Consider the following 15,670-nt stretch of genomic DNA (forward strand, 5'->3'; position numbering starts at 1 on the left):
GATGGAAAAAGTTAACGCCATATCCCACTGTGAATGCAGCACTTTCAGACCATCCACCAGAGTCCCGGCTCAGGCTCCACCAGCCTCCCCATCTGCCTGGGCTCACCCTTTGGGGCATTCAGCTTCTGCCTCCATCTCCTTTTGCTGCTGCAGTATCTTTGAGATGAGTGACAATAGTTTGAGAAACAAAACGTCCTGGCCTGGGGGTGGGTTGAAAGACACAATTATGGGAATTATTAGTCTTCTTATTTCATATAATTGTAGCATGTTTTTCTCTCAAGAGCACCACAAAAAGGTTGAAGGAGTAGGGATTATTTATCCTGGAGTGGGGAAGACTGTGGGGAGGGAAATGACTGAGTAACAGCATGGAGTATTTAAAAAGATGATAACCAACTGCTGTGTCTTCTCACTAAAGACAGAGATTAAGAAATTGATAGCAAAGGTCTAAATTAAATGCGAGGAGTCATATCTTGCCAGCAAGCATGATTAAACTCGCAAGCAAGTTCCTAGGGGAGGTCTCCGTGGATAGGAGGACGCGAATGCCCAGCCTAGAGCCAGACGTCTTATTTTCTGGTTTTTGTTGCAGGCACTAAGGTCTGCCTGCAAGATCTGAGGGACAGATCCCCCAGGCCTGGACTCCTGGCCCCCAGCATTTTGATAAAACAAAGGTGCTCCACACAGACATAAAGAACAGACCAAAAAACGCAGCAATTGCCATCAGAACAAAATCTGCAGCTTCAGGGAAGTTAGCTGAGCTTGGGGTATTTCCTGGAAGTTTATGGAAGAGTTTGATCTCAATTGGGTAGAGCTGGGCATGAAGATAGTGAAGACTTTTTAAGCCAGCCTGACCTCCAGAGCATCAACTTATGGCATTTCTTCCCTTTCTGTCTCCCCCACCCACTGTGTCTACCGCAGGCAGATCAGATTTGCTATATTCCAGAGAGGACTGGCTCCACCTCACTGTGTGTCCATTGAGAAACAGGCACAGAGCAAGCAGGGTGATGGTTTTCCAGGCTTCCCTGCTGAAGCATAGTTTCCAGCACATACTAAGTGCCTATCCTATGCATGGTGATTGTATACATGAATGAATGAAGCAGAGGTGGGAAAGAGGAGAGGGGCAGTGAATAATGAACAACCTGTAACTGGAACTCCAGATTTTGATACGCAGTCTCTCAGTTTTCAAACGGTGGCAACCAATTTCAATATTTTTTCCATCTTTATCAAGGTAAAATTGACAAATAAAAATTGTATATATTTAAAGTATGTAACTCTTTTTTTTTTTTTTTTTTTTGAGACAGAGCCTCACTCTGTCACCCAGGCTAGAGTGTGATGGCACAATCTCGGCTCACTGCAACCTCTGCCTCTGGGGTTCAAGTGATGCTTCTGCCTCAGCCTCCTGAGTAGCTGGGATTGGAGGTGCGCACCGCCACACCCAGCTAATTTTTGTATTTTTAGTAGAGACAGGGTTTCGCCATGTTGGCAAGGCTGGTCTTGAACTCCCGGCCTCAGGTGATCCACCCACCTCAGCCTCCCAAAGTGCTGAGATTACACGCATAAGCCACCGCCCCCAGCCAATGCTTTGACATACATATCATTGTAAAATAATCATCACAGTCAAGCTAATTAGTATCTGTCACCTTTTATAGTTTTTTTTTTTTTCGCTGTGTCTGTGTGTATGTTGCGAACAATTAAGATCTACCCTTTCAGCAAATTTCAAATACAATAAAGCATGGTTAACTATATTCACATTACTGTGTATTAAGTCTCCAGAACTCATTCATTTTTCATAACTGAAACTTTGTACCCCTTGACCAACATCTTCCCATTTTCCCTTCTACTCCTAGCCCTTCTACTCTCTCTTTCTGTAGACTTGACTTTTTTCAGTTCCTCATATAAATGGGATCATGCAATGTTTGTCTTTCTGTGTCTGGCTAATTTCACGTAGCGTAATGTCCTCCATGTTCATCCATGTGGTCACAAATGGCAGGATTTATCTCTCTTTATGATCAAATAGTGTTTAATTATATATATTTGTGTGTGTGTGTGTGTGTGTGTATACCACATTTTATTTATTCATTAGTCAACAGACAATTTAGTTTTCTTGTGTGTCTTGGCTATTATGAATAATGCTGCACCAAACACAGGAGTGCAAATCTCTCTCTGAGGTACTGATTTTATTTCCTTGGCAATATACCCAGTAGTGGGGTGCTGAATCATAAGGTAGTTCTGTTTTAAATTTTTCAAGAAACTTCCATACTGTTTTCCTTAATGGCTGTACCAATTTACATTCCAATCAACAGTGTACCAGGGTTCTCTTTTTTCTGCATCCTCACCAACACTTATTATCTGTTGTCTTTTTAATAATAGCTATTCTAAGTGGTGTGAGGTTGTAGCTCATTGTGGTTTTGATTTGGATTTCCCTGATAATTAGTGATGTCAACCACCACTTCATATATCTGCTGGTCATTTGTAAGGCCAGACTTACATACCAGCCTTCCTGAAGTCAACTTTTGAAAAATGTCTATTCAGGTTCTTTGCCCATTTTTTAAATTGGGTTATTTGATTTCTTGCTACTGAGTTGTATGAGTTCATTATATTTTTTGGATATTAACCTCTTATTACATGCATGGTTCACAAATATTTTTTCCCAATCCATAGGTTGCTGGTTCATTTTGTTGATTGTTTTCTTTACTATGAAGAAGCTTTTTAGTTTGATGTAGTCTCATTTAATAATTTTTGCTTTTGTGGCCTGAGCTTTTGACATCATATGCAAAAAAATCATTGCCAAAATCAATGTTAAGAGAACTTTTGCCTTGTGTTTTCTTCTATCGTTTTGTGGTTTTGGATCTTACATGTAAGCCTATAATCCATTTTGAGTTAATTTTTGTATGTAGTGTTAGATAAAATCTGATTTCATTTTTCTGCCTGTGAATATCCAGGTTTTCCAGCACCATTTACTGAGGAGACTATCCTTTCCCCATTGTGCATTCTTGACACCCTTGCCAAAGAACAATTGACTAGACACACAGATTTGTTTCTGGGCCTTCTATTCTGTCCCATTTTTCTAAATTGTCTGGGTTTTTTGGCCAATACTAGACTGTTTTGATTACATAGCTTTGTAATGTATTCTTAAGCCAGGTAGTCTGATAGCTCTAGCTTTGTTGTTTTTGCTCAAAATTGTTTTGCTAATTCAAATTTATTTTTAAATACTATGGTAGTCAAGAAGATATATGTTTACTATTTGCTGCCAGCGTGTGGCCTTATCTTTAGAATCATGTAGAATTAGATATAAATACTGCCTATTTACTAGTTGCTGACCTTGGCAAGTTCTTGATCTCTCTGAACTCTAGCTTCTTTCTCACAAACAGAGAAATTGATTCACAACATAGCTGTGATTATGTATGTAATTTCTTTACATACATAAAATAATGTATGTAAAGAAATTAATATAGTGCCTTGCATGTTTGATAAATATTATTATTATAAGATCTGATATTATAATAGCTGATATATCATGTTGATCCATATAAAATTGCTGGTATACACTTATTTTTAAACTATAAAAATGGCAATTTCATATGGTTCAACATAATATTTTGTATAATATCCTCCCCATCTACATTATTATGACATTATTGCCAATATTAAAGCCTATATACCCATTTCCTAAACACGCACTTATGATTCCCCCTTCCCTGCTCTATTTATTCCCATAGAATTTATCACTTTGAATGTATTCAACAAGGTATTTATTATGTTTATGGTTTATCATCTGTCTTCCCACATCTGCTGGTGTATATAAGTTTCATAAAAAATAGGAATTTTCTCAGTTTTCTTCATTGTTTTTCCTTCCACATTGTACCTCAGTGCCTAGAATAATGTCTGGCACTTATTAGGCTCTGTGTAAATTATGTGTTGAGTGAACAGACTTACACTGATCTTCCTGAAGTTTAACTGAGCCTACCATGATCACATTCCTTCAAGCCTTAAAGGTTTAAGAGAACTATTGATTAGAACTGTACTAAATAAAATATAAATGCAGGTTATTATAATGATGGGTTCTTTAGGGCTCTGATTCTTGTGTGAGAACAGTAAAAAGTTGCCTAAAGAGTTGCATATCTGAAAAGCTGAATTTTATTAGTTGAAAAAAGCTAAGTAGAAAAGACTTATCTGGGCTGGGTATAGTGGCTCATGCCTATAATCCTAGCACTTTGGGAGACTGAGGCAGGTAGATCATTTGAGCTCAGAAGTTTGAGACCAGCCTGGCCAACGTGGTGAAACCCCATCCTTACTAAAAATACAAAAATTAGCCAGGTGTGGTGGTGGGCACCTGTAGTCCCAGCTTCTCAGGAGACTAAGGCAGGAGAATTGCCTGAACCAGAGAAGCGGAGGTTGCGGTGAGCTGAGATCCCGCCACTGCACTCCAGCCTGGGTGACAGAGTGAGACTGTCTCAAAAAAAAAAAAAAAAAAAAAAAAAAAAAAAAGTATATTGTGTGTGTGTGTGTATAGAGAGGAAGTATTCAATATATCTCGGAAGTATTCAATGAGTTGGTTTTTTTTTTTCTCTTCCCCTGGCTACACACGAGTTTGGCATAGTGCTGTATTTTTAAAAAGATGATCATCAGTTGCATTTGCCCTTTGATAAAAGGAAATTGGTTTAGTAAAGTAACTCTCCTTGGCAGTAAAGTGTGCCCTCAGAGTGTGCATGTGTATGTGTGTGAGTGTGTATATTACTGTAGGTATACATGTCTACACAGACATATATTCATTAGAAAAGCCAATACAGGGAAGGAAATTAAAAGTTTAAAAAGTCCAATAGTAAAAGTCAAGCTGACTGGATTCCAGAAAGTCAGAGGAGAAAATGGTGGTATTGTGTTTAGAAGGAATGTCAGAGTAGCGTGCGTACAGAGGAAAGTGCTGATAAGCAGAATGACAAAAGCTGGTCTCATGAGTAATTCCAAGCAGCCAGAAAGCCAGGATACAATCCCCAGCTGATTGCCCTGCTATTCTCGGTATTCCACGTATCATGACTAAATCCACAGAGCCAATATGGTAAGTTGTGGGGAATTCTGGGAGGTACTATGCTGTTTGTAAGGCCCAAGCAGATTCTGTACTCTTGTCTGCCCCGCCCACCCCCCATTTAAATACTCTAGTTAGTTGCTTCTGACCAGCTCCTACCTCCTTCCTGGGAAGTGGGGGAAACCTTTACATTTCCGAAGGCAGATATTTTTAGATGTGATGCTCTGTCCAAAGTGTTAACTAATTGAGTTATCAGGTTTCTTACTTGGCCACGGGGAATGGCAGTGGAAGAGGGAGAGAGCTTCCCAGAACAAGTAAGCATTTACAGCTTCTAAATGAAATGTGCTTTTCTTATAGAAGTTCTGTTTTGCCCTGAATAGTTGTGCCTTTTAAAAAATGTTTGTTGCTGGGTAGGAAGGAAATTAACCTGTTTGCACCATGGATCACTTGAGTTAAATATGTGTAGAACAATGGACCGTCCTTTCTTTCTGTTTTGTTCCGATCTGTACTCTAGATATGTTTTGCCTGTGATGTAATTTGGAGTGAGTTCAGCTAAGGCCTGCCTTAAGAGGATGCATAACAAAATACAAAAAGACAGGGGGAGATTAGGAGTGCAGGAAAAGCCTGGTAAATCCAAGAGTGTACAAAGGTTTACATGGTTGCACTTTCTTCAAGAGAAATCCAACAGCTTTAAAATTCAGCTTTTTCTGATGTATTAATTACAAAGGGCAATATGAAATTTTACAGTTGGGAGAGAAAACATAGAATTAAAATTTGTTTTCGAAACTCATATAAATGGTAGATGAAGGATGTAATTAGAATTTGGAAAATGTGATTTTATTTCTATCTTAATAGAATTGCAGATAGATATAAACAAGTCATCTTGTTTAATAATTTTAGAGAATTGGCATAGTAAGCCATTGCCTCCTTAAGGTATACTATATAGATAAAGGGAGTAAATATTTGCTTTGTGTCTGTGAAGTTTTGAAGTATTTGATATTGAGGGATTCACCTAATGCTATGTAGATCATGGTATAGTTGAAAATTTTCATGTGATCTCTTGTTTCTACCTGTATCCTTTCATCTAACTGTGCGATGTTATACAGTTAACATCAGTGTATCTAACTCTGAGAACACCTTAGATTCCTGAAGATTGCGTTTAAACATTTAGTGAAATAGTCATAATGACTAGAATGAGACATCATAAAAATGGGACATGTTGCTTGTTCTAATGTCAGGTGGACAGACGTGCTAATGGTTTTGAGAAAACAGCTGTCATTTCACAGTGTTACAAAAAGCAATTTGGAAAACTTACAATTTTTATCTTTATTTTAAATGGATTCAGTTTTCCTGTTTGTACTCTTAAAGACAGAATATTTTTTGCAAAAAGATTAACCTTTCGTGACCTTCATGGAATGTGGCAATATTGCATATGTACAATTATGAAATTTTAATCTGAGTGAGATTTTGTAAAACATTCTTTGTGTCTCAAAGAAAGCCTTTTTAAGGGTAAACTTTGAGATTCATAATAAAGCTATAAGATGAATGCCAGACATTAATGCCAATTGAAATTTACTAGTAATGTAATTAATGCCAATTGAAATGTACTAGTAATGTAAGCATATTGGCAAGTGAGTCCTAAAAATCATGTTATATCACTCTAAAAATTATCAACTTACCCGTCCAAAACTTTTACACTGTACTGTTAAATTATGATGTGTATTCTGTTCCATCAGTTGTGGATTTGAAAACTTTACATATGCATAATCATAAATTACATAGTTAGACAGCTTTGAGAAATACTCATTGCTGGGAAGGGTTTGAGCAATAAGGTTTGCTATAACAAATCTTAAAGAATGTACCTGAAGAGTTCTGGCCTTTGTTAATTAATAAATTTTAAAAATCTGAGATCCAAAAGGAAAGCCCAAATAAAAGTAGACCATCTTGTTTCTGCCTTCTGTCAGAATATATCAACTAAATGGTGAAAGCATTTGATCTCAGCCCATATGTGCAGTGTTTTCTGTTTTGGTGGGCATGCTGTTTGAAAAACGTGTAATAAAATGACAGACTGAATTGGAAATTATCATGCCCTAAGCAGTAAATCTGGAAGGGTACTGACCTGATACAAATCATATAGAAGTTCCATCACAATAGAGTAGCATATACTATTGCTGTACTGGGTTTTGCTGGAAAATGAAGAAGAATTTTTCCTCTCCTGCCTTCGTCTCAGACTTGAATGAAAGACTGAACACTTTATCTGCATGAGCTGAACTATGGATAAAATCCTTGCAAAGAGGGTATAGTAGATAATTGCATTTTCATGAATGATCATTAATACTTCCTGCTGCTTCTGTCCGGCTTGTGGTTTTTACGGTATTGTTTAGAGATTTTCTGTATGGAAGAACTAGAACTAGTTTTGACATAAATGATTGATGAAAAGTTAACTTTAAAGTTTAACTCTTCAATAATGCTCATGAAAAAAAACTAGACTTTAATATTGAACAAAACCCAAATGTAATCCAATTTTAATGTGCCTTTTAGAAGTAGCTCATAATAAGATCCCTCAATAGCAACTGATGTGCACTAATTTTAAATCCCGTGACGTTACCCTATAATGCCAAATAGAAAATCTTTGAACTCGGCTGTTTCCTATTATATATATATATATTTTTTCAGTGATTGATCCACTAATAAATACATATCTAATTATTGGAGGAATCCCTCATTTTATTGTTGATTTTCACTTAAGAAAATTGTGGGCAAGTAGGATATTTTCTACAGTCAAACTCAAAAAAAGGAATCACAAAACTTGTCTTTTACTGCTGAGACTATTATAGTATTTGTTTTGAAATGCAAACTTTTAGTTATATAGTAAATGTAATATTTACTTACCAACTAAATTTGTGCTGTGTGACAATATAAAGATGCTACCTCAGGTCAGTTATAAATTTGGATAATAATCAAGTTATCTGTAAGACCAAAAAGAATTTACAATCTAATGTGGTGTCCTTTTGAAGTCATTCTCTTTATAATGTTAAGACATTTTTAGTCACAAAGTAAATATGTGTTTGCCAACTCTATCCTAATTCTAATGTTTATTTTTTAGATGTTTTATCATGATCCTCAGAATATATTGCAAAACCTAGTAATAAAAATTAAACTGTGTCTTCTAATTGGACTATTGACAAATATATAATTATATTATATAGCATAAATTTCAGTGTATTTCAGGAAAATATTCATAGTTACTAATAATCACCTGTTAAGCTTAAGAATCTGTAAGGAATTTAATTCTTCTGTTTTAGGAGTCTCTTTTTACTTTTGTAAGTAAGATTTTTGTAAGAATATCTTTGTAGGTATTCATGATAGCAAACATTTCCAGAGAATAATGTTGGGTAGTGAATGCCATCTTTTTCTTTAGTCGAGTACAATGAGTGATGGCAACCAGCTTGAAAAGTAGAAGCCAATAATGTTAAAAATTGTTTTTCAGAATCTAGATATGTTTCAGCTTTATTTAATCTTGAATTATTGATTATTTTGTATCCTAACTCAACATTATTTTGATGTATTGTAAATTTACATACTTCTGTAATTCAATGATTGTTGTCATATTTTGAAAACACTTACATCTGTAAGATAAGATATATTTTGAACACTGCATACTTTTTTTTTTTTTTTTTTCAGACGAGGTATCACTCCATTGCCCAGACTGGAGTGCAGTAGCACAATCACAGCTCACTGTAGCCTTGAAGTCCCAGGTTCAAGCAATCCTCCCACCTCAGCCTCCTGAGTAACTGAGGCTACAGGTGTACACCACCACCCCCAGCTAATTTTTAAAATATTTTTTGTAGAGACAGGGTCCCACTGTATTCAGCCCAAGTTGGTCTCAGACTCTTAGGCTCAAATGATCCTCTCCTCTCAGCCTCCCAAAGTGCTGAGGGATTACAGGCATGACCCACTACACCCAGCCCTACTGTAGACTTTTAAACACAGACTATGTCTTGCTCATTATTTGATCCCCAAAACCTGGAACATAGCATGTATTCAATACTTGTTAAGGTTTTAAACAAAGCTTCATCTTTGAAGGGTATAGCCTCTCATAATTGTGGCCTTCTAGTCACCAGTTAGTCGTACAAGAGACTATTTTAAAATATTAAATATTTAAAAAAATTTTTTAAGGGAACATGCTCTAGTTAACTTTCCATTTTAGTGACTAGAATCAGGCTGTCATTTTCCATGTAGAAGTTTCCCAGAACAAAGGATTGGTATCTGTGATTGTGTTTATCCAACAATGACAAGTTGTCCTTAAGGAATTCTCATGCTGTCTTTCTGGCAGCATCACTTGCAGTGGAATTTGTTGCTTATTTCTCACATGTCATTTCCAAGGACCTTAAGTGGACATCCTATGGACAGAGTTATCCACTAGGGAAGTGTATTAGTGTCCAAGTATTTGGACTGTGTGGACATAGCCACTTGGAAAGACTCTAGGAGAACTAAAGCAAGGTAGCAGAAAAACAGTGAATAGGTACTGATTAGAATGATCCTAGTCTGTACTTTGCAATAGCAGCACTATATTTATTTAGACTTTGTCTTCCTGCTCAGTCATGCCTTTTGCTTAAAGTATTCTCTTCGGAGGTGTTAGGGCTTTGTATCATGAGGTCAATCAAGAACCCTGGGTGTCCCTGAGACCCTTCTAAAGTACCCTGAAGACTGGTATCCTTGACATAGTTCAACCAAAACAATATGTACATTAAAGAGATTTGCAGACTCATAAAACAATACCAGTCATCTCATCTTTTTTGTTTGTTTTGGAAATACAGTTATGTTTCATAAGATACATATTTTAAATGAGCATGTAATAAGATTGCCCTTGTTATTTTAAAATAAATTAATGATTAATTTTTAAATTCTCAGCTTTATTTTCTAATGTGGTAAATAACAATAGTTATAATCCTCATAATCAAAAGCTCTTTGAGGCTCCTCAGTGATATTTAGGAGTATAAAGTCATCTTGAGTAATGAGTTTGAGAACCACTGCTGTAGATAGATCACAGTGTGAGCGTTCTCGGCTTTGTTTGCTTCCCTTACTTTCTGAAAGCATTGGGCAAATGAGGTCAAGTTCATGGGTTCAGTCCCTGTATGTTTATTTGACTCTCATGCTTATAATTGTAGCCAAACTAGAATATTAACTTAAGATAAGTTTAAAGTGATAATTAATAAAGGATAATGTTGATTGGAGACCAACTGTGTGCCGTGCCATTTCTAACTGCTCGGCACGTATTATCTCCTTTAATGTCAACAGCCCTCTGAGTTAAATTTTACTGCTAATTTCATTTTACAGATAGGGAAATTTAACTACAGTGTGTTTAAGTGTCTTGACCAAAGTCACATCCTTTGTGAATTGCAGATCCAGGTTGTGAACGTAGGCATCCTGGGTCCAGAGTCTGAACTCTGAAATCACTAAACTATATTGACTTGCCAATAGAAAGTGACATATTAGTCTAGATCTATTTGCAAATACTTAGAAAACACCTATTACATAGCTCCTTAAGTAGGAGCCTTTGCTCCTAGTAACCCTCACAGTATGTTTTGGCTGTTAGACTATAACATAACTGAAAGTCACCTTCTGTATTTTAACTACTTATAACTACAGATTCCAATGGTTACCTTAACTTTGGGATAAAGTCTACTCTTACTTGTTTCATTTTACATCATAAAAAATAACATCTTTCCTTATTTTCTTTACTACATGTTTCCTTCACACTTCTAGAAAGATTTCTTGTGTGTCTATGGATGTGCTCTTTCTATATTTTGTCCTTTTGTTGTATTCAATGTGAAGCTGTTTGAGCCTCCCAATTCCAAATCTAGTCAAGGAAAAATATAAATGTCACTTACCGATTATTTATGATCCCAAATCAGTCTATCTATCTGTCTATCTGACTTCTCTAGTGAGCTAACCTTGTTTTTAAAACTGTTTTTTATACATTCAAATAAGAACTTATTTAGCTATGTTTTCAACAAGGGCTCCTAAAATCCCTTTGTTGATTACAGACTTAAGTGGAAATGAAACATTTTAAGTGAAAAGAACAATAGCATTTTGGTATATATATATTTTTTTAAATCAGCATGAAACCATCCTCCCTGCAAGCCCCCTACCTCCCAAAAAAGACAGATAGTTTCATTTACCAACAATTCTAGCAAGGCTCCAGCTACATCAGCTGGTGCACAACGTTTTAGGATGATAAATTCAAGAACTCACTAGCTAACGCCTCCTCTCCCTCTGGTGCCATGGCCTCACCCTTCAATTCCTCTGGGCTTTTAAACCTCAGGCCTCTAATTATCTGACCAGGAAGCTGAAGTCCATGGTATTGCAATTTCCTAGCTGATTCACACCATATAGAGTATATTTATGCATTGCAAGAAAATAGTTATGTTTGCAGTATTAAGTCTATCCACACTAAAAATCAAGCTATTTATTTCCTGATCTAAAAAAATAAAAAAGCTGTTGGGAAAATGTTCATCTATTCAAATACTTTCTCTTCTTTCTGCTACCTAGACCAGTTTTAGCTTATCACTGTTTTCAGTTGCTATATATAAAATGTGAATACTTGCCTGGATTAAATATTTTAGGACTCATGCCAATACCTCCCACATAATAAGGATCCTTAAGCATGAAGGCCTGAAATCCTTCTTCTGATTCATAACATACCAAATAAATGGAAAAATCCCAAACAGTTGTCATGTTTTATATAATCTATCATGTATAATGCCAGAAGTTACTGCTATGTATTTCCTGAGCAGAACATAGCAACATCTCAGTATTATGAGGTACACCTCTAAGGGACTCAGCAGTTTGTTATGGTGGTGGTTGTGTAGTCAAGCTATGCAAAAAACTGGAATCTGTTTTATAAACAAAGATTGCCATGGACTGCCAGATTTTAACTGCATAATACTATCTTGTTTCATTTTATGTTTAATGAAACAAAGTTGTCGGTCATTTGTAGCCATCTTCATGTGTGAGGAGTGGGTCTAATTCATTCTTGTTCTGTATCATTAGGTGGTAGGAAGAACATTAAAGCCAGGGAACCCAAATTCTATTTTCAACACTTTCTCTAAATAGTTAATAAAATCACACCTCTCGTTGCTTCAGTTTTCTATCTATTTAATAGAGATGATACAGTGACCGCTGCTTACCCCAAAATATAAGATGTGTATAACAGACAGAATTGTACATATTTCTTGTTGAATACAAAGCAAATTGTTTATTAAGACTAAGAGTTAATCATTACGGTATCTTTGCTTACCAGTTTACTAGTTCAGGGCTATGAACCATGAGATTATTCAGTAAATGTTGAGGTGAGTTGAGGGCTTGTACGTAAATGACTAATGCTATCACAAGATGATAAATGAAGGCGCGATGAGATGCATGCCAGCAGATCCCTCCAGGAGAGGGATGTTTAAAGCAGCCACTTTCTCTGGTAAACAAGGAAGAACAGATTATGCATCAAGGATTTCCTAGGCAGCTTGGCTCACAGGAAAGCAAATGAGAATTTCTTAACCGACATGTTCACGTGGGAAATAATTGCGACAGGTGAGCTAGATGAAGCAAAGCAAAAAGAGAGAAGGGGGTGACTGATAGAAAGTTTAGGATCCTGGGCAGGGCGCGGTGGCTCATGCCTGTAATCCCAGCACTTTTGGAGGCTGAGGCAGGTGGATCACCTGAGGTCAGGAGTTCGAGACCAGCCTGGCCAGTGTAATGAAACCCCATCTCTACTAAAAATACAAAAATTAGCCAGGTGTGGTGGTGGGTACCTGTAATCCCAGCTACTCAGGAGGCTGAGGCAGGAGAATCACTTGAACCCGGGAGGCGGAGGTTGCAGTGAACTGAGATTGTGCCACTGCATTCTGGCCTGGCAACAGAGTGAGACTCCATCCAGAAAAAAAAAAAAGAAAAAAAAAGAAAAGAAAAGAAAAGGAAAAAAAAAAAAAAGAAAGAAAGAAAGAAAAGAAAAGAGAAAAGAAAGTGTAGGACCCCAGTGGCTTTATGTTCTTTTGTTCAGCGCGCACCTTCTGCCAAAAAAATGGAAAATACTTTAGGTGTTTTTGGGAAGGCTGTCATCTAGAACACTTACAGATTACAAACCAACGTTAACTACTGTTTCATTAAACCAGTGTTACTATCTTATTTTAACCCAATGGGGAAAAAAATTCCCTGAAATAAGCATGATTACACTTTTCCAAAGGACTAAATCTTCCTTATATTAACATTCCATTAGTGTGTATTAAGAAAGAAAAATAATTCTCCAGGGCTGCTGTATGTTTTGAATTGCCTAGCCCTGAGAATGCGGTGGATAGACTTGTTTTCCCCACCCCCCCCCCAAAGCAACGTATTACTATTTCTCTTGTACTTCTTTGTCTCAAGAGCTAACAAGAAACAGGTTCAAACACAGCAGAGGTTTCAAAAGAGTCTGGTAATGAATACACCTGCAAAACCTACTTATCAGAAATGGTTTCTCCATCTGTGGTTATTTTCCTGGCTTATTTATTTGAATCTTTAGATTTCAGAATAATCAAAGACAAATATTTTATTAATTTTAAGGATGGCCTGGCTCTTCCTGTTGTATAGCTTCACCAAAGTCATGACAAACTCATGCTGCCCTAAAATTTCCTAATGAAATAAAGTTGAATGATTCCTTTTAATTTTAAATTTGAAAAGTATCTTGAGCTGGGCACCGTGGCTTACATTTGTAATCCCAACACTTGGGAGGCCAAGATGGGAGGCTTACTTGAGCCCAAAAGTCAAGAACAGCCTGGGTAACATGGCGAAACTCCATCTCTACTGAAAAATACAAAAATCAGTCAGGTGTGGTGGTGTGCACTGTAGACCTGGCTACTAGGGAGGTCGAAGTGGGAGGATTGCTTCATCCTGGGAGATGGAGGTTGCAGTGAGCTCCAGCCTGGGTGATAGAGAGAGACTGTCTGGCAAAAAAGAAAAAAAGAAAAGTATCTTGGATAAAGGGCTATGCTTATTTTCATATCTTGGGTTAGGTACCTTGGCCACAAGAGAACTTTTATTAACACTGTTCCATCTTTGTTTATTTGGAAAATTAAACACTTACCATTAGCAGTGGAAGCATTTGCACATTGCATAATATCATGGAGCTTTTAGGGCAGGGGGGATCTTGCTTGTCATCCAGTCAAATCATCCTACCAGTTCCTTACATCATGTATAGCTTTCTGCCTAATACAGCATAATGACTTTGTGTCTGCAGCACAGTAAGATACCTTGCAACTTCCGTAGTGTAAGGAAAATGAAAGTTATGAGTCAAAATAGTTTGAAGTCAAAATAGTTGGCCATAGCCTGGTACAAATCAAGACAAAATGTTACTATATTGACCTCATATTATTAAGGCACAAATTCTCCTCTCCTGATCCCTATGATTTTATATCCTCTGAGAGAAAAGTGAAACTGGCTTTTTAAGATCTTACTTTATATTATCAGAAAATTTGAGACAAATGCAAATCCTGTTTTGCAGCTGAACACAATAAAGTTTACGTTGAGGGATATTAGAAATACCCACCCACCCACCAGCACCTGACATGCGTTTTCCCCCCATGGGAAAACTTTTTTTCTTCTCTGTATTTATTTCCATTGCTAATCAGTCTCCAAGAGAATTTTTAGGAGTCTGAATTCTGAGTGAGAAAAAAATGCCCCCAGGGCCTGAATTCTAGATCCTCCTTTTGATGTAAACCAGATCATAGTAGACAGACTGGGTGAGGGTATGTTTTATCAGCATATGGCAAGGTAAATCTCTTGAAAACACTGCCTTTACAAAAACAAAAGCATGCCAGCACTGTATTTTTTTAACTGGTCCCACTCCCCTCTATTTAAAGATAAAGATGGGAACGTTGTTTTGCCTTTCAGCATGAGAGTGGCCACTGTGCACAGACACCCCAGCAGGTTGGAAATGTGCACCAGCAGGGGCCTTTCTGGCACAGGTCCCAGTGTGAAGATGCTAACCATGCCTAACATGTGTTAGGGGACAGTGACCTCATTTTCAGGGATGAACTGAGGTTACTTCCAAGCAAAATCCACGCAAAGGCAGCCTTGTAGCAATCAGAGGGAATCCGTGGAGCCAGCCCCATTTACTTCAGTTGGTTTTGATAGTGATGATTACTAATACAGGCCACCTTTAGAAATTTAGAAGCATTTTTTTAATTGGTTAAGTAACCACCGCCTTTTACTCCTCTTCTGGCTGATTTATGGATGAGAAGTGCTGGTTTATTTCTAATAACTGGATAGCAATTAAGTAAAAAAAAGAATAAAAGCTTAATAATCTGAGGTCTTTCCTAACTAAACTGGTTCAAGTTTTTTCAAGCTCTTGCCATGGATAAGACACATAAAATTCCCCTTTGTTTAAGATCTCCACACCCAAAACACATACTTGAAAAGAATGCATTTGCTGACATAGACAAATCTCTTAAAAAGAGAAATACCAATCTCTTAAAGATCCAAGGTTTTTACTGACAGGCAGCAGATTATAACATGAATGTCACCATTGTTTTCGTTTGTGTAATTGGTTGCATTCTTTTGAAATTGGTGGGAAATTAGATCACTGTGCAAGATATCTATAAAAATATCAGTGCACAA

The 15,670-nt window shown here is 36.9% G+C and overlaps 1 protein-coding gene across 7 annotated transcripts in view; it reads left to right on the forward strand.

Moving 5' to 3' along the window:
• Window positions 1-15,670, forward strand: part of ANK3 (ankyrin 3) — a 701,075-nt gene that overhangs the window by 426,078 nt on the left and 259,327 nt on the right. Inside the window, exon 1 of one of the 7 annotated variants that reach the window (XM_077946718.1) lies at window positions 4,834-5,053. The exons of the other annotated variants lie outside the window; for them this stretch is intronic. Coding sequence (XP_077802844.1) covers window positions 5,051-5,053 — 3 coding nt within the window. The 5' untranslated portion in view covers window positions 4,834-5,050. Of the gene's footprint in view, window positions 1-4,833; window positions 5,054-15,670 lie in introns of those variants that run through there. 7 annotated transcript variants of the gene reach the window in all.

The sequence above is a fragment of the Macaca mulatta genome, chromosome 9, assembly GCF_049350105.2.
Source record: "Macaca mulatta isolate MMU2019108-1 chromosome 9, T2T-MMU8v2.0, whole genome shotgun sequence".
Classification (NCBI taxonomy): domain Eukaryota; kingdom Metazoa; phylum Chordata; class Mammalia; order Primates; family Cercopithecidae; genus Macaca; species Macaca mulatta.